Raw genomic sequence first — 19,096 nt, 5'->3', positions numbered from 1 at the left:
ATGCAGGGGTGGCCAAACTGGCTTGTGAGTCACATGTGGCTCTTTTACTGTTAAAGTGCAGCTCACAGATCCCCCCACCCCTACCCCCACATTCTCCACCTATCAGAGGGGGGGAGGGGAGAGACAGGGACCTTGGGACCGCTGCCTTGCAGCAGGGAGATGGAGGTGTCTCAGGGCTTCAAGAGGAGCGGGGCTGAAACACTGGGCTCTGGCAGGCACCTCCGGTGGGGCTGAAGATTGTTGTATGCAGCTTGGAGAGTCAGTAAGTTTGGCCAGCCCTGATGTAATGCACGTCTGAGGATTTCACAGTTGATTTTTTTTCCTGAAGCAATTGATGTAATGATCCACTGGGTGCTTTTCTTCACTGTAGGGTGTCCATTCAGATGACTTGTTTTCTTGTGACTGTCAGTGGGGATGTGGTAGGTGTGGGTGGTGTCTTTGCTGTGAAAGATTTACCTGAGGTGGAGTTGGCTGAAGAATTCTTCTAGTTCTCTACATTAGTACTCTCATTAGCAGAAAGCAGCAAACCTGGAGAAATGGGACAGTCAAGCTCATGGACTAAGCAGATGCTAATGGAAGCATTTTTTGGGGAGATGCAGTGCTGAACCATTGGTATTTGGGTAGATCCAGCACATTTCCTTGGAGGCCTTTTCTAAGTTAGCCGCAGTTATTTACTGCTGGAATCAAGACAGACCTTCTGTTACATGCAACATGGAAACACAAACTTAGTTTTCAAAATCAGATTCATTTTATTTTCATTTATATATTGGCACTGGCGGTACGAGCTGGGAGTCTGCAGAAAGAGCAACAGAAGAGCCCATCCCAAGCATCCCATTAAAAATAGCTCAGTGGATCATTTTTGGTTTTGCCCGTCTCATAGCTGGTGAGACTGGGCCCGTTGTTCTGATAAAGAAGCCTTTGGAACACCTTCAAGTGTACACACTCATCGGTGCTGTTGCTGATGCAGACCTGAAAGACAAGGAGAATGGGACAGCCATGGACTAAGCACATTCTCATGAAGGGATGTTTTGGGGAGATGAAGTGCTGAACCTTTGAATAGCTACAAAGTAAAAATTAAATCACACACGGTATCATTCAATACCCTAAACCTGGTCTGTAGAGACTATCCCATTTCATAGCACATGTATGAGCAGAAACAGGCTTGTGTGTCCAAATTAGGGTGTTCCTGATGATCAGCAGAAATAGAAATTTTATCCCTGACCTCACAAGGCCAAATTCAGCTCTGCCATAAGAAGGTGTCACTTCCATTGGCTTTTCCAGGAGTTGCACCTATTTATGCCTGGCCAGAATTTAGGTCTTATTCTTCAAACCCCAAAGTTATCCTTCCCACTCAACCCCTTCATCTTCTGCTTTTGCACATAACCTTGGGTATCTGAGTGAAGTAAATGAGAGTTTGCTCTACAAAAAATCTGATTGAAAACGTTTGGGTTTAACTATCAGTTTTTCCTAAGGCAAAGTCTCATTGACTTCACTCAGATCCCATGCCTAGGCTGGCAGTGAAAGAGTTAATCCTATTCACCTGAGGAAGGCCAGAGCTGTAGGCAAAGACACTGGGGGAGGGGGCAAAGAAAGCTGAATGCTGGGGTGAAGCAAGCCAACACCCTCACGGGGCTGGGTGAAGATTTTTCAGACAAATATTTTATTCACCAAAAAAATGCAGTTTCAAATCTACCAAAACTATTTGTGAGTTTTTGTGAATTTTGACTGTCTCTCAAATCAAAAAACATTTGTTTGGAAATGCTGACAAACTGTTGCAATATTTCCAAATTGATTATTTTTTTATTTTTGGGGGGGAGAGAGATTTGCAAAATGGCCGGAGGAGGAGATGGTGGTGTCCCACCTTATAACTTTTAGTCCAAGTGGTTGGGGGTACTCAGGTGGGATATGGAAGACCTGGGTTCAATATCATCCTCATTTGAGGTGCAGAAGGGAGTTGATTGGGGTCTCCTGCCTCTCAGTAGAGTGCTCTAACCAGTAGGCTATGAGGTATTCAAGAGGAGGTTTCTCTGTCTCACTTATTGAAGCTGTTCCACTGTTCCACTCCCAAACAAACACACATACCGTTTTTAAAATTGCTCAGAGGAGTTTGAGGTGTATACCACAGAATCCTCTCAGTAACACTCCCCAAAATCCCCAGGCTGGCCGTGTGCCTACTGGGCTGATCATGGTGAAGAGGATTCTATGTCCTCTCAGGGCCTGGAGATGGCAGGATGAAAAAGCCATTGTTTTGTCCGCCTGTCCAAACAACACCTAAGGCCAGCTCTAAGGGTGAGAGCTGAGAAAGCAGTTGGAGAGCCTTGAATGGAGATCGCCCTCTTGGCAATTCTAAAATTTTACAATATACAGCTGAAAGAGTTCAGAGTAGCAACCGTGTTATTCTGTATCCGCAAAAAGAAAAGGAGGACTTGTGGCACCTTAGAGACTAACAAATTTATTTGAGCATAAGCTTTCGTGAGCTACGTGAGCTACAGCTAAGGTGAGCTGTAGCTCACAAAAGCTTATGCTCAAATAAATTGGTTAGTCTCTAAGGTGCCACAAGTCCTCCTTTTCTTTTAGCTGAAAGAGTGGGACTCATGCTTTATAAATACTAAGATCAGATTTAAATGAGATTCACAAAACAAGCTGTTTATTTTTTCTATTTTTGTTGTGAAATCGCATCCAACAGGAAGTAATCCCTACCTTGATTAAAAGTCATATTGGAACCCTTTCCTGCAACGTTTGCTCACTATTTGAACATCTTGCTTTAAGGCACTCAGAATTATACCTATGTTCTTCTTCAATTAGAACACTTATGCAATGATGGAAGAAGTGGGGGATTTTGTTGAGTACTGACCTTAATGAAGTAGTTTGTTCCAGCAACAACCTGAGTTTTATATTTTATGGCTACAAAGACTGGATACGTCTTGTTCTCTCTCTCTTCCAGCTGTGGCTTCACCTGTAGAAAAAAGAAAGAGGGTTAGGTGGTGTAATGGGGTCAGCAAACCCCCTTCTCATTGTATGTCTACGGCCTCAGTTTCTTCTTCTCAGCTTCCCAAAGAATGCACATAGACTGACATGCAGCACATAAGCAAGGCCCAAAGAAGGGAAATGTTATTAACAAACAATTCAACTCAACTCAGATCTTGCAGCCTTATTCCCTAGGCTCCACAGTTCCTTGCAGCCAGGCTTCACACCCCTGTGAAAACTAGGATTGCTGCCTGGCTTTACCTGAAATATCTCTCACCTGAAGCTCCTGTTTTCTGCAAACATCTCCCCCAAAACACCTGTCCATCCACTGACCTCAGAGTCTGTCTGACCCAGCTCCCTCTTAAAGGAGGCACCACCTCTAGTATGCCATCGCATGATACTTGGTCACTGTGATACAGAGGCCCATTGCTGCCAACTGGCAAAAGGTTCGCTGTTCTCTACAAGCAACTCCTGTCTAGACCTGACAAACTCACTACACCTAACACACTGCTTTCATGGTATTCACCCATGAAGGTTAGCATGTGAGGTCTCTCTTGAAAACTTGTAACTTATCAAACCCACAATCAGTGTGAGATGTGTGTATGGGTGATATTTAAAGAACAATGTAACTGTATTGAAACTTACGCCTTTATGGCGGTCTTGGAGGGAAAGTGAGTGACAAGGGAATAATATGTCTCGGTGACGAACAATTCAAGCAGGAGGGAGTTGTCACCCATCCTGGGCTAGCCAATTATGTATTGCATTACTCATTGTCTGCCTTGGCACCAACCCAGAAAAATCAATTGAAAAAACCATCAAAGACAAACTAAGCATTGAAACCACTTGAATGTGAAAAGGAATAATAGGACATGGCATGTTTGCTGAATAAAGACAAAAGACTGATTTGGTGTATCACAGGTTGGAGAAAGATGCTCTGTATACATTGACTAAGGAGGCTCCTTCATGAGCAGGGGTGCTTCATGAAAGATTGGGTCCTGGCTCCTTGGGGCTAGTAAATGCAGCAAAACACTGAACTGTGGACTAAGAATCTACATGATTAGACAGGAAAGGTAACTTAACTGGAGTTTGCAGTTAATATGGAACCATCTGTTTCCATTACTCACACTTGTTTCCATTTCATCTTAAATACATTTTCTTTTGTTTTACTGGAAGTGAACTGAAGTGTTGGGTGTGCCACAGGAGCTGTGATCTAAGGTAAACCTGGGGTCCACTGTTCCTTTTGGAGTGGAGGAACTGGAATTTCTGTGGTGTCCAGGGATCAGGGGCTGGATACCACAAGGGGACACTTCAAAGGGACTCGGAGGCTGGGGTGCACCTATGTTCAATCTGCAGGGCAAAGGCAGGGCTTGTACAGCCCAGAGGAGAGTGGCTGAGTGGTTGACAGGCTGGTTGTGTTAGGGAGCTAACACCCAGCTGGCAAAGGCAAGACTCCCTTGTGCTGGAGGCAGGTTTGGGTAGATGAGTTTATGCAGGGGAACAACTTTAAACGCCGTGGATTTTTAAAATTTATTCAGTGCCAGTACTTCAGAAATATGATGTAGAACAAGGAGTGTTTCCCCATGATACCATACATCTGAAGGGAAGGGAAGTTTGGGGCTCATCAGTGAATTGACAGAGACATTATCAATGACCTTCTCAAAGGATAAGTACCCACTATCACAGTTCAGGGCAACTGCACCTGCAGTCCCCCCTTGTGTCCACCAAGCGGAGGCCCCCAGCTTTTCAGGCATCACCTCTCTTGGGCAAAGGTGCATGTCTCTCTCCCTCCTGGCCAGGGAGTTCAGGCTGCACAGCTTCCTAATCTACACGGTGATATCTCCAGCAAGCCACACTGCCTAAACAGGCCAGCGTCTGTGTGGCTTTCTCTCCACAGGCTCTGAACACGGAGTACCAGCAGTGACAGGTTATCGCACAGATCTTTCTAAGCAAGCACATTTATTCTTAAGGTAAAAGCATTACACAGGAAGCATTAACTCAATAAAAATGTACACATGCTAAAAAATTTACCAGAGGTCACCCAAGCTCCAACCTAGGGCTCTGGTAGGTTAAGTCTTTCCAAGCTTTCCACAAGGATTGGACAGAAGGTCCTGACCATTTGCTGGATCAGAAAAAAGGCCCCAAGTCAGTTTAAATTATTTATCTAAAAATCCTTTTAACCAGTAAATACAAGTATCTCTCCAGGTGGTGTTATAATCTGAATTAATTTGCCTCACCTCCCCACACTGTTCTTAATTCCTAGAGGGCTATGGTTCCCCTCCCCCATTGAATTATGTACAATCCCTCAATCATACATAAATGTTTGCATTTTTAATTCAATGAACTCCTATAATACTAACTTAATTCAATATGCTTTGTCCAGGATATTGCAGGTGAGTGTCATATCTGTCACAATCAAGTGACTTTTTAAAATTTTCCCTGAGACTATTGTGATTACACTCACCTGATGGGGTCATTGGAGTGAGATCTACAACCTATCCTGAAGGACGACCCATCACTCTTACAGATCTTGGGCGACAGGCCAGTCCTTGCTTACAGACAGCCCCCCGCAACCTGAAGCGAATACTCACCAGCAACCACACACCACACAACAGAACCACTAACCCAGGAACCTATCCTTGCAACAAAGCCCGTTGCCAACTGTGTCCACATATCTATTCAGGGGACACCATCATAGGGCCTAATCACATCAGCCACCCTATCAGGGGCTCGTTCACCTGCACATCTACCAATGTGATATATGCCATCATGTGCCAGCAATGCCCCTCTGCCATGTACATTGGTCAAACTGGACAGTCTCTACGTAAAAGAATAAATGGACACAAATCAGACATCAAGAATTATAACGTTCAAAAACCAGTTGGAGAACACTTCAATCTCTCTGGTCACTCGATTACAGACCTAAAAGTGGCAATTCTTCAACAAAAAAACTTCAAAAACAGACTCCAACGAGAGACTGCTGAATTGGAATTAATTTGCAAACTGGATATAATTAATTTAGGCTTGAATAGAGACTGGGAGTGGATGGGTCATTACACAAAGTAAAACTATTTCCCCATGTTTCTTTCCCCCTCCACCCCCCACTGTTCTTCAGATGTTCTTGTCAACTGCTGGAAATGGCCCACCTTGATTATCACTTCCCCCGCCCCCCGCTCTCCTGCTGTTAATAGCTCACCTTACCTGATCACTTTCGTTACAGTGTGTATGGTAACACCCATTGTTTCATGTTCTCTATGTATATAAATCTCCCCACTGTATTTTCCACTGAATGCATCCGATGAAGTGAGCTGTAGCTCACGAAAGCTTATGCTCAAATAAATTTGTTAGTCTCTAAGGTGCCATAAGTCCTCCTTTTCTTTTTGGAGTGCTCTGGTACATCAGCCCTTCTCAGATTCAGATGTTCTGTGTCTCAGAGGAAAGCATTCAAGAGACTTCAGCTGTGAGGCAGCATGGACTGCAACAGCTAGTGGGTCCCAAAAAGCTCTGACACCCAGCACAAAAGAAATACTAATTTACTAAGGCTGCCAGAAAAGGACAAATACCCTCGGCTCACTCAACAGCTCAGAGTCGTTCTCAGTTTATCCTTTATGGGACAGTTAAAAAAAAAAAAAAAAGTTGGGGTCCTCAGGCCTCACTGTCTGAATATCTTACTCCGTGCACGCAGCAGAGGTTGTTGGTCAGAGTTCAGTTCTGTGGTATGACTCATAGGGGGCCCCCCTGCCTTGCTCTTTCACACTGATGCAGCATCTTCTGCTTGAGTGTCAACTCTGGAGCAGCTGTTCCAGTGCGTCACAGGCTGCCACTCTCAACCCAAATGCTGCAATCACTATACTCCTTCCAAAATCCCAATACACCCGCTCTTGATGAACTATTCTCCCAGTTCCCATGGAGCCTTTCCTTTCTGCTGCTCTCCGCAGATTCACCACACTACACCCAGGCTTCCCATTTCTTTGGAAGTGTTGAGTTAAGTGTCCCCTCAGCACCAGCTGTCCTTGTCTCAGACAAATAAACTGTCATCCTCCACCCGCACCATTCATGACCTTCCCAACCTCCAAGCACCATTTACCCATCAGTTATTTATTGAAAGGGCGCACCCCTTCAAGGGAGGTCAAGCAGCCAGCTGCCTAGTCCCCAGATGGACAGTTTGAAGCCCTTGGCTCATGCCTATTTAATAAGTAATACATTCCTGAACAAATGTATTGTTGGTTGTTGTTTTTGGACTCAGCTAGGATTAGGGTAGAAATGAAGGTATCACTCAGGGGTCAACAATGCTACAAGAAAACCTCTCCAAAATTGAAAGGGCTAGGGCTTTTGGGGCTAGGTTTCATCAGGGATCTTAGGCACCCTGCTGACTAGTGCAATTCTTAGCCCTGAGTTAGGCACCCAGGTTCCCCCTGGATTGTATGGGGAGACTTAATTGCTTAAGAAAGGGATTCCCAGAAGCCAGCAGGCAGAGTGGGGAGCCATCTAAGCTGGCCAAAAGTAAAATGGAGAGAAGAGGGGCAGGGCATAGGGCCCAGATCTACAAAGGTACTTAGGCACCTGACTGACAGCCCAGAGAGAGGTGCTCATCTCTGCTTGGGATTTGTGCTTTCAGATTGCCAGATGAAAAGTGCCTTGTATGTGCTGAGGAAATCAGGGCTAAAATCCTTTCCTCTCAGAAGAGCTTTCGGCAGAGCATCATTTCCCTTTGCTGTGATTTTAATTGTCTGCTTTGGAGCCTCTTTTAGGAGCATTTGGATACTACAATGAAATCCAACATAATGACAGCATTGTATGTGGGGAAACTGAGGCAGAGAGCACTGAAGTGACTTCCCCAAAGTCAGGCCGCACAATGAGTCTGTGGCTGACACAGGAATCACATCTGTCTCATGACTACCAGTCCCAGGGCACCAACCACAATCCATTGTGCTTCATTCATTAGCTAACTGGGAACTTTGACCATTTCTTTAAAAACATCTAGTCAAAGGCAATTCATGTATTTAAGCCAATCGGCAATGACATTTTTCTGCTGGCAGCCACTTTCCCTTTCCATAAAAGGATGCATGAAGGGTGGGGTGAGAGCCACCACGCGTCTTCTCGTCAGCAGTCTGGTAGTCAGACGCTCTCTGTTGCTAAGAAATACCATGGAGTTCCCAGGTGACGCACAAATGCCAAGTACTATTCAAAATCTACCTCTCCAAGGCACACACAGATCTAAGCACAAGGTAAAAGTTTCACCTTTTAGAAAATAAAGAGCAATGAATAATTGTATTTACATGTTTAAAAGATCACTGAACAGACGAGTGCTTTAAATGAGGGGTTCTCAACCTTTTCCTTTCTGAGGCCCCTCCAGCATGCTATAAAAATTCCACAGCCCACGGTGTGCCACAACTGTTTGTCTGCATATCCAGTAGATTAAGAGCCAGGGCCAGCGGTAGGGGGTGGCAACCAGGCCAATTGCTTGGGACCCCAGGCCACAGGGGGCCCTGCAAAGCTAAGTTGCTCAGGCTTCGGCTTCAGCCCCGGGTGGCAGGGCTTGGGCTTTGGCTTTCTGCCCTGGGCCCCAGCAAGTCTAATGCCAGCCCTGTCTCTGGTTTATTTAGGCAGACCCCCTGAAGCCTGCTTGCAGCCCCCCAGGTTGAGAACTGCTGCTTTAAATCATTCCAAATACATGACACTTTCCTGAAAGTAGTTCAGAAATCATACATATCTGCCCTCCAGAGGCGACACTCTGCTCTCACTTAACAGGGGAGTCAATTTTGGAACCTCAATTGACCCGTGTGAATGAAAGCAGAATCTGACTTGAAGATTCACCTTTTGTGCCATATTTGCGTCCACTGAAAACTAAGAATTGTGGCCTCATTTCTGACACATGCTGGGAGCACATTTAAACTTGGATTCTAAGATTTTTTTTGGACACAGACCATCTGTTACGTTTCTACAGTGAGCATACACACAACAGCAGTAATATTTTGTAGTTCTATAGAGCCTTTCGAGGAAGAATCTCAATGTGCCTTACAAATAGGAATTAACAGTCCCCATGTGCGGAAGGGAAGTGTTATCCTCCGCTGCCCCCCTCCATTTTACAGCTGAGGAAATTGAAGCACAAAGAGGCCATGTGATTTGACCAGGGTCTCACAGTGAGTCCACAGCAGAGCCAGGCAGGCCCAGGACAGTTCCCCCTCACCCCCCAGCCCAAATAACCTTCAAGGGGCCCTAAATCATTGTCAGAAAGGCCAAAGTTATAAATCACAGGAAAATACTGACTTTCTTACACTCTTAAAATCCACGATTTTCCAGGGATCCAACTAGCTTCTGGACTTCTAGAAGGTTATTTGTTTACAGGGCCCCCGAAATACCCACTCTCCTCCTCTGCCCCCCAAGTAATGGGACCCTAGAGCTAGCCCTGGCAATAGGAACAAAAGCCTGACTCCCTGGCCTGCTCTGCATTAGCAAATGGGACCTCCGATTCACCGCCGGTGCAGCTCCACGAGCCCAAGTACACAAGTACCAGTGTAGGCAGAACAATGATATTTTTACTGCCCTGTCAGCCAGTTCTGTACAGATCAGGGTTTGATGACACAGTTGTAAAGACACTTAAAACCCTGTCTACACAGGTGCTTCTACCGCTGCTACTACCCGTGGAACTGTACTGGTGGTTAATTAGGCAGTGTAGACTCAGCTTCAGGTGCCCGTACTGACCACTAGAGCTTGCTGTCTTTCATATAGTTCTATCTGCAACACAGCCGTAAATGTCTCTAGAGCTCCCAGAAGACTGAAAAGCAGAATAGCAGAAGACTGGAAGAAAGCAGAATAGCAGAAGACTGGAAGCGGCGGCGAACCAGCTGGAGCGGCGGCGAACCAGCTGAGCAGCGGGCGACAGCAGAGCAGCACACAGCAGGAGTTTGCCTGGGAGTTCGCCTGGAGTGAGCCCAGTGAGGCTTACATCTTGCCAACTTCTCTGAGGAAGCTCATAGTAAGAAGGTGGTATGGAAGGGAGGGGTTCAGCTATTGTGACCTGCACTGGATGTGCCATGTTTGTCTTTCTTCCACAGGACAGAAGCGACTTTGTGTGTACAAAGTGCAAGCTGGTCTCCATACTGGAAGAGAAGATTGAAGGTCTGGAGCAACAGATAACGACCCTGCGTTGCATACGAGAAACGGAGGATTTTCTGGACAAAAGTCAGGATATGCTTCTACAGGCACAAAGCTCTAAAGATTTAGAGCAGGTTGCACAGCGGAGCCAAGAGGCCAGTGAAGAAGCTTGGCAACATGTGACCTCCAGAAGAAGAAGGGGGAATGTCCGGGTTCCAGCAACGCGGACACAGGTAACTAACCGCTTTTATGTTCTCTCCACAGGTACCATTGCGGAGAGTGGACCAAATGATATGTCTGGGGGGAGAAAGCAGAAGGAGACTCCGCTGGTTGGAAGGTATGAGATGCGCTGTCCTGAGATGGGGGGTTCCACGACCACCACTCCCAAGAGAAGGAGGAGGGTGGTGGTGGTTGGGGACTCTCTACTCCGGGGGACTGAGTCATCTATCTGCCGCCCTGACTGGGAAAACCGAGAAGTCTGCTGCTTGCCGGGGGCTAAGATTCGCGATGTGACGGAGAGACTGCCGAGACTCATCAAGCCCTCGGATCGCTACCCCTTCCTGCTTCTCCACGTGGGCACCAATGATACTGCCAAGAATGACCTTGAGCGGATCACTGCGGACTACGTGGCTCTGGGAAAAAGGATAAAGGAGTTTGAGACGCAGGTGGTGTTCTCGTCCATCCTCCCCGTGGAAGGAAAAGGCCTGGGTAGGGACCGTCGAATCGTGGAAGTCAACGAATGGCTACGCAGGTGGTGTCGGAGAGAAGGCTTTGGATTCTTTGACCATGGGATGGTCTTCCATGAAGGAGGAGTGCTGGGCAGAGACGGGCTCCACCTTACGAAGAGAGGGAAGAGCATCTTTGCGAGCAGGCTGGCTAACCTAGTGAGGAGGGCTTTAAACTAGGTTCACCGGGGGAAGGAGACCAAAGCCCTGAGGTAAATGGGAAAGTGGGATACCGGGAGGAAGCACAGGCAGGAATGTCTGTGAGGGGAGGGCTCCTGCCTCATACTGAGAATGAGGGGCGATCAGCAGGTTATCTCAAGTGCTTATATACGAATGCACAAAGCCTTGGAAACAAGCAGGGAGAACTGGAGGTCCTGGTGATGTCAAGGAACTATGACGTGATTGGAATAACAGAGACTCGGTGGGATAACTCGCATGACTGGAGTACTGTCATGGATGGTTATAAACTGTTCAGGAAGGACAGGCAGGGCAGAAAAGGTGGGGGAGTAGCACTGTATGTAAGGGAGCAGTATGACTGCTCAGAGCTCCGGTACGATACTGCAGAAAAACCTGAGTGTCTCTGGATTAAGTTTAGAAGTGTGAGCAACAAGAGTGATGTAGTGGTGGGAGTCTGCTATAGACCACCGGACAAGGGGGATGAGGTGGATGAGGCTTTCTTCTGGCAGCTCGTGGAAGCTACTAGATTGCATGCCCTGGTTCTCATGGGTGACTTTAATTTTCCTGATATCTGCTGGGAGAGCAATACAGCGGTGCATAGACAATCCAGGAAGTTTTTGGAAAGCGTAGGGGACAATTTCCTGGTGCAAGTGCTAGAGGAGCCAACTAGGGGGGAGCTTTTCTTGACCTGCTGCTCACAAACCGGGAAGAATTAGTAGGGGAAGCAAAAGTGGATGGGAATCTGGGAGGCAGTGACCATGAGTTGGTTGAGTTCAGAATCCTGACACAGGGAAGAAAGGTAAGCAGCAGGATACGGACCCTGGACTTCAGGAAAGCAGACTTTGACTCCCTCAGGGAACGGATGGGTAGGATCCCCTGTGGGACTAACATGAAGGGGAAAGGAGTCCAGGAGAGCTGGCTGTATTTCAAGGAATCCCTGTTGAGGTTACAGGGACAAACCATCTCGATGTGTCGAAAGAATAGTAAGTATGGCAGGCGACCAGCTTGGCTTAACGGTGAAATCCTAGTGGATCTTAAACATAAAAAAGAAGCTTACAAGAAAAGGGAAGGTTGGACATATGACCAGGGAAGAATCTAAAAATATTGCTCGGGCATGTAGGAATGAAATCAGGAGGGCCAAATCGCACCTGGAGCTGCAGCTAGCGAGAGATGTTAAGAGTAACAAGAAGGGTTTCTTCAGGTATGTTGGCAACAAGAAGAAAGCCAAGGAAAGTGTGGGCCCCTTAATGAATGAAGGAGGCAACCTAGTGACGGAGGATGTGGAAAAAGCTAATGTACTCAATGCTTTTTTTGCCTCTGTCTTCACGAACAAGGTCAGCTCCCAGACTGCTGTGCTGGGCATCACAACATGGGGAATAGATGGCCAGCCCTCTGTGGAGAAAGAGGTGGTTAGGGACTATTTAGAAAAACTGGACGTGCACAAGTCCATGGGGCCGGATGAGTTGCATCCGAGAGTGCTAAAGGAACTGGCGGCTGTGATTGCAGAGCCATTGGCCATTATCTTTGAAAACTCGTGGCGAACAGGGGAAGTCCCGGATGACTGGAAAAAGGCTAATGTAGTGCCCATCTTTAAAAAAGGGAAGAAGGAGGATCCTGGGAACTACAGGCCAGTCAGTCTCACCTCAGTCCCTGGAAAAATCATGGAGCAGGTCCTCAAAGAATCAATCCTGAAGCACTTACATGAGAGGAAAGTGATCAGGAACAGTCAGCATGGATTCACCAAGGGAAGGTCATGCCTGACTAATCTAATCGCCTTCTATGATGAGATTACTGGTTCTGTGGATGAAGGGAAAGCAGTGGATGTATTGTTTCTTGACTTTAGCAAAGCTTTTGACACGGTCTCCCACAGTATTCTTGTCAGCAAGTTAAAGAAGTATGGGCTGGATGAATGCACTATAAGGTGGGTAGAAAGTTGGCTAGATTGTCGGGCTCAACAGGTAGTGATCAATGGCTCCATGTCTAGTTGGCAGCCGGTGTCAAGTGGAGTGCCCCAGGGGTCGGTCCTGGGGCCGGTTTTGTTCAATATCTTCATAAATGATCTGGAGGATGGTGTGGATTGCACTCTCAGCAAATTTGCGGATGATACTAAACCGGGAGGAGTGGTAGATACGCTGGAGGGCAGGGATAGGATACAGAGGGACCTAGACAAATTGGAGGATTGGGCCAAAAGAAATCTGATGAGGTTCAATAAGGATAAGTGCAGGGTCCTGCACTTAGGATGGAAGAACCCAATGCACAGCTACAGACTAGGGACCGAATGGATAGGCAGCAGTTCTGCAGAAAAGGACCTAGGGGTGACAGTGGACGAGAAGCTGGATATAAGCCAGCAGTGTGCCCTTGTTGCCAAGAAGGCCAATGGCATTTTGGGATGTATAAGTAGGGACATAGCGAGCAGATCGAGGGACGTGATCGTCCCCCTCTATTCGACATTGGTGAGGCCTCATCTGGAGTACTGTGTCCAGTTTTGGGCCCCACACTACAAGAAGGATGTGGATAAATTGGAGAGAGTCCAGCGAAGGGCAACAAAAATGATTAGGGGTCTAGAACACATGAGTTATGAGGAGAGGCTGAGGGAACTGGGATTGTTTAGTCTGCAGAAGAGAAGAATGAGGGGGGATTTGATAGCTGCTGTCAACTACCTGAGAGGTAGTTCCAGAGAGGATGGTTCTAGACTATTCTCAGTGGTGGAAGAGGACAGGACAAGGAGTAATAGTCTCAAGTTGCAGTGGGGGAGGTTTAGGTTGGATATTAGGAAAAACTTTTTCACTAGGAGGGTGGTGAAACACTGCAATGCGTTGCCTAGGGAGGTGGTGGAATCTCCTTCCTTAGAAGTTTTTAAGGTCAGGCTTGATAAAGCCCTGGCTGGGATGATTTAATTGGGTATGGGTCCTGCTTTTGAGCAGGGGGTTGGACTAGATGACCTCCTGAGGTCCCTTCCAACCCTGATATTCTATGATTCTATGAAAGCTAATGTGCTACTATTTAAAAAGGATAAATGGGGTAACCCAGGTAATTATAGGCCTGCCAGTCTGACACTGTTCTCGGGTAAGAAATTGGAGCAGCTGATTCAGGTCTTGATTAATAATGAATTAAAGAAAATCACTATACTTAATGCCAGCCAATCAATGGGGATGTATGGAAAATAGATCCTTTCAAACGGATTTGAAATCTTTTTTGATGAGATTATAAACGTGGTTGATAAAAGGCAACACCGTTGATGTAATAGATTACTCTATGGCATTATACTTGGTGCCGCATGACATTTTGATTAAAAAGCTAGAACAATACACAATTAACATGTCCACCTTAAATGGATTAAAAGAATGAAAAGTTCTTTGCCTATGCTATACAGGAGGTCAGACTACATGGTCCCTTCTGGCATTGGCAGATACAAATCGAAGAATTTCCTGGACTGGAGTCCGTGCAGTCACTTCTTTAGCAATTTTTCCATGCCACATACTACATGCTTCTAATCAATCAAGAGGGCTTCCTTTTACAATGCTTCTTGTTCGATTTTAAAGTAAATTTTAGCTTCATTCCATAATCTCTCTGGAATTTGCTTTTGTGCTACTAGTTTCTGTTTTGCATCTTTCATGGGATGCAACTCACCTGGTCAGCAATCTCTTGGATTTCTGGAGTCACGACTTTGGTCTCGGTTAAGCCTCCAGGCATCATAGTGGCAAATAACTTCTTAGGATGTTTGGAAACTCTGACAAACAAAATCTAGAGCAAATGTGACCAAGAATAGTCAGACATCTGACATTATCTAGTCACACAGCCATGTGGTTTGTATAGGTGGAGTTTACCATTGTCAGGCTTGTGAGGGGAGAGGAGAGAAGAAAGGAACAAAACAGAATTAAAAAAAATGTAATATTGTCAATAGTAAGAGAGAGAGTACTTTAAATATCATTATGTGAATAGTGCTCTGTGGACACCAGAAAAGCAGAAAACAAATAACTCCGCTACCCCTATTAATTATGGTAGTTGGTTCAGGCTGGTCTGGCAATTTCTTGACTCATCACCAGTTTCAACACCTCTAATTGGGGTGTGACTCTTTGTGCTTAGGGAAGTGATTGTGAACACTGAGCTACACCCAAATATTTCCCAATATTTGCCTTAAAATTACCACACATTCTCCCCTGGTTTCATTGCAGCAATTCTGGTTTATCCCTAAGAGTGCAAACGTAGCACTCTTTAATTCTTTTATTTCTCTATTGTTTATTACAAAACTGAAAGGTTTTCTAACTGTTGAAAGGACAGAGATAAGAATGCTGGCACATGCTGCCACCTTAACCCCTTCTTTTCCTTGTGTTTTACCTTTTATTTGAAGAAATATGACCCACCCTCCAAAATGAGCATGCATGTAGATTCTTTATCAAACTTTTTACAAAACCTACGTCCATTTAGCAATTAGTCTTGTTTCTAATTTTGCACCAGGAATAAAATTTCCTTTTTCTACATTATTCTTTTCGCATTTGTCTTTAAAAACTGGCAGATAGACCCCAATGAAAGATATGCCTAATCTTTAGAACAATTTCCCTTATTCCTACTTAAAGTAATGTAGTTCTTCACAGCCTTTTGTATTTATTGAAAATTAGCACCTATTGGCTTAAATTGTATTAGAGGCTCTTAATTTTAGTACAGTTTTTGAAGGACAAATAAATTTAAAAGTTTTCAGCAAAACATACAACACACAAAGCACCACTCATGCCTCCACACCCCACCCTGCTCTATTTCCCAAAGCAATTAAGCATACATTCAAGCCAACTTGTAAACTATTTTATAGATAAACCATTTTAAGGATACATTCAAAATAATTCTATATTATTATATAGATAAGTCACCGACACACACGCACATGTTCATACTTGTTTTTCAGCATTATTTTATACCAAAAACACGTACGTATACACAGCCTAACTTAAAAGAAATCTAAGAATGTAAAATTGGTTAATACACCCGACCGTAGACAAAATGAAGATTTCTTTTGAACTATTTATGTAAAACAGCTGATTACTTTTGAGATAAGGATGCTGCTCATCCCCTTCAACACACAACACCAACATCCACCCATCTGTCCTCCTTCCCAAAACAATTAAGCATACATTCAAGCCATCTTGTATAGATAAACTGCTATAAGCATACACTCAAGCTAGTTTTATAGAAAAGGCGCGCAGACATTTATACTTGTTTTTCAGCATTCACAGACACACACACACCCCTCTAACTTACAGTGTATGAGTACCTACATGGGGAACAAAGAGTTGACAATTGGCTCTTCAGCCTACCAGAGAAAAGGATAAAATGAGCCAATGGCTGGAAATTGAAACTAGATAAATTCAGACTGGAAATAAGGCATACATTTTTAACAATGAGTAATTTACCGTTACAACAGTTTACCAAGGATCTTGGTGGATTCTCCATCACTGGCAATTTTTAAAATCAAGATTGGATATTTTCCTAAGAGATCTGTGTTAGGATATAGATATTCAGGCCTGTCTGTAAAGGCCTGTACTTTAAGAATTTAGGTGTATTCTTATCACTTGGCTAGTTAGAGGTATAAAAGAAAGAATCAAAATCACTGTCTGCCAGTGTTAAGGTCCTTCTCTTACTGTGGCAGTCTGAGGCCCTGTTCTTAGGCAAGGCCTTTGGCTAAGCGACAGAGGCAGCCATAAGCTGGGAAGCGACCGGTCACATCCTCACATTCCAAAGTAGTCACATTGAAAGAAGGTGCTATTGGGCTGTTAGGAATACAATCCTGTCATGATAGTGCCTATCACCTCCAGAGAAAGAGAAGTGCCTAGAAGATGTAAAAGGAAATTGAGATTGATAGTTTTCTGTCTGGTAAGACCTCACTTATCAATAGACACAGCTGGGAAACTCTTATGTCTTTATAGATGTAGTTGTGAAATCCTCACTTCTGTATTGTTTTGTCATTATAGTTCCCACTTTGCTATTGTTTATTGGCATGGTTCTGTGATTGTTTCTGTCTGCTGTATAATTAATTTTTCTGGGTGTAAACTAATTAAGGTGGTGGGATATAACTGGTTAGCTAATCATGTTACAATAAGTGAGGATTGGTTAGTTAAATTTCAGTAGAATGATTGGTTAAGGTATAGCTAAGAATATTACTATATAAATTAGGGGCAAACAGGAAGTAAGTTGGGATTTGAAAATAAGGAAAAAGAACTTGTATTTAAGCTTGCTGGAAGTTCACCCCAATAAACTTTGTTTATTGTTTGCACCTTCGGACTTCGGGTATTGTTGCTCTCTGTTCATGCGAGAAGGACCAGGGAAGTGGGAGAGTGAAGGAATAAGCTCTCTAACATCTTGGTGCCGTGGACCAGGGAAGTGGGAGAGTGAAGGAATAAGCTCTCTAACAATCTGCTCTAGGAATTATTTTGAGGAAGTTTATGGCCTTTGTTACATAGGAGGCCAGACTAGATTATCCACAGTGGTCCCTTCTAGCCTTGGAATTTATGAATTTAAAGGAAATCTAACAGTGTAAACTTGGTTAATGCACCCATTGTAGCTGATCTATAGATTATGTATTAATTAGGCCGTCAAGTAATTTAAAAAAATCACAATTAATCGCACTGTTAAACAATAGAATACCATTTATTTAAATAGTTTTGGATATTTTCTACATTTTCAGATATACTGATTTCAATTACCACACAGAATACAAAGTGTACAGTGCTCACTTTATATTTAATTTTATTACAAATATTTGCACTGTAAAAAACAAAAGAAATAGTATTTTTCAATTCATCTAAGTACTGTAGTGCAATCTCTTTATCATGAAAGTTGAACTTACAAGTGTTGAATTATGTACAAAAAAATAACTGCATTCAAAAATAAAACAACGTAAAACTTTAGAGCCTACAAGTCCACTCGGTCCTAGTTCTTGTTCAGCCAATCGCTCAGACAAACAAGTTTGTTTACATTTGCAGGAGATAATGCTGCCCGCTTCTTGTTTACAGTATCGCCTGAAAGTGAGAACAGGCATTCGCATGGCACTGTTGTGGCTGGCAACGCAAGATATTTATGTGCCAGATGCACTAGAGATTCATATGCCCCTTCATGCTTCCACCACCATTCCAGAGGACATGTATCCATGCTGATAACAGGTTCTGGTGGATAACCATCCAAAGCAGTGTGGACCAACACATATTCATTTTCATGCATGCATGTCAAAAGGCTGTAGCTGCAAAAGCCCAGTCACTGATCTCCTCACTTGGCTCCCTAAGACTTTCAGAGGGCATCTCTAGTTCAACCCACGCAGTTGGTCACATGCTGGACGTAATCTTCAGTCGTAAGAACATAAGAACTGCCATACTGGGTCAGACGGTCCATTTAGCCCAGTATCCTGTCTTCCAACAGTGGCCAATGCCAGGTGCCCCAGAGGGAATGAACAGAACAGTTAATCATCAAGTGATCCATCCCCTGTTGTCCATTCCCAGCTTCTGGCAAACAGAGGCTAGGGACACCATCCCTGCCCATCCTGGCTAATAGCCATTGATGGACCTATCCTCCATGAATTTATCTAGTTCTTTTTTGAACCTTGTTATAGTTTTCACCTTCACAACATCCTCTGGCAAAGAGTTCCACAGGTTGACTGTGTGCTGTGTGAAGAAATACTTCCTTTTGTTTGTTTTAAATCTGCTGCCTGTTAATTTCATTTGGTGACACCTAGTTCTTGTGTTATGAGAAGGAGTAAATAACACGTCCTTATTTACTTTCTCCATACCACTCATGATTTTATAGACCTCAATTATATCCCCCCCTTAGTCGGCTCTTTTCTAAGCTGAAAAGTCCTAATCTTTTTAATCTGTCCTCATAGGGAAGCTGTTCCATCTCCCTAATCATTTCTGTTGCCTTTTTCTGAACCTTTTCCAATTCTAATATAAATATTTTGAGATGGGGCCACATCTGCATGCAGTATTCAGGATGTGGGTATACTATGGTTTATATAGAGGCAATATGATATTTTCTGTCTTATTATCTATCCCTTTCTTGATGATTCCCAACATTCTGTTCACTTTTTTGCCTGGCGCTGCACATTGAGTGGATGTTTTCAGAGAACTACCCACAATGACTCCAGGATCTCT

General features: G+C 44.4%; 1 protein-coding gene across 1 annotated transcript; it reads right to left on the bottom strand.

The window, feature by feature from the left end:
- Positions 1 to 834: 834 nt before the first annotated feature.
- LOC144268546 (cystatin-A-like) lies at positions 835 to 14,667 on the bottom strand. Its single transcript, XM_077823480.1, has 3 exons — positions 14,595 to 14,667; positions 2,855 to 2,956; positions 835 to 969 (listed from the first exon to the last, which is right to left on the bottom strand). Exons 1-3 carry the CDS (start codon positions 14,658 to 14,660, stop codon positions 835 to 837), a joined length of 303 nt encoding a protein of 100 aa, XP_077679606.1. The 5' UTR covers positions 14,661 to 14,667.
- Between the last annotated feature and the right edge of the window lie 4,429 nt (positions 14,668 to 19,096).

This window comes from Eretmochelys imbricata, chromosome 1 (genome assembly GCF_965152235.1).
Source record: "Eretmochelys imbricata isolate rEreImb1 chromosome 1, rEreImb1.hap1, whole genome shotgun sequence".
NCBI classification, from domain to species: domain Eukaryota; kingdom Metazoa; phylum Chordata; order Testudines; family Cheloniidae; genus Eretmochelys; species Eretmochelys imbricata.
Note: the sequence above shows the minus strand (reverse complement) of the source record. Positions and strands in the feature narration are given on the sequence as shown.

What these genes read in the sequence shown, in the direction of transcription:
- LOC144268546 (XM_077823480.1), bottom strand. Translation starts at nt 14,660, where the DNA reads ATGATGCCTGGAGGCTTAACCGAGACCAAAGTCGTGACTCCAGAAATC. An exon ending in TCCAAGAGATTGCTGACCAG is followed by an intron (nt 2,957 to 14,594) that starts GTGAGTTGCATC and finishes TTTTTTCTACAG; the next exon opens with GTGAAGCCACAGCTGGAAGA. An exon ending in GAACAAACTACTTCATTAAG is followed by an intron (nt 970 to 2,854) that starts GTCAGTACTCAA and finishes CTTGTCTTTCAG; the next exon opens with GTCTGCATCAGCAACAGCAC.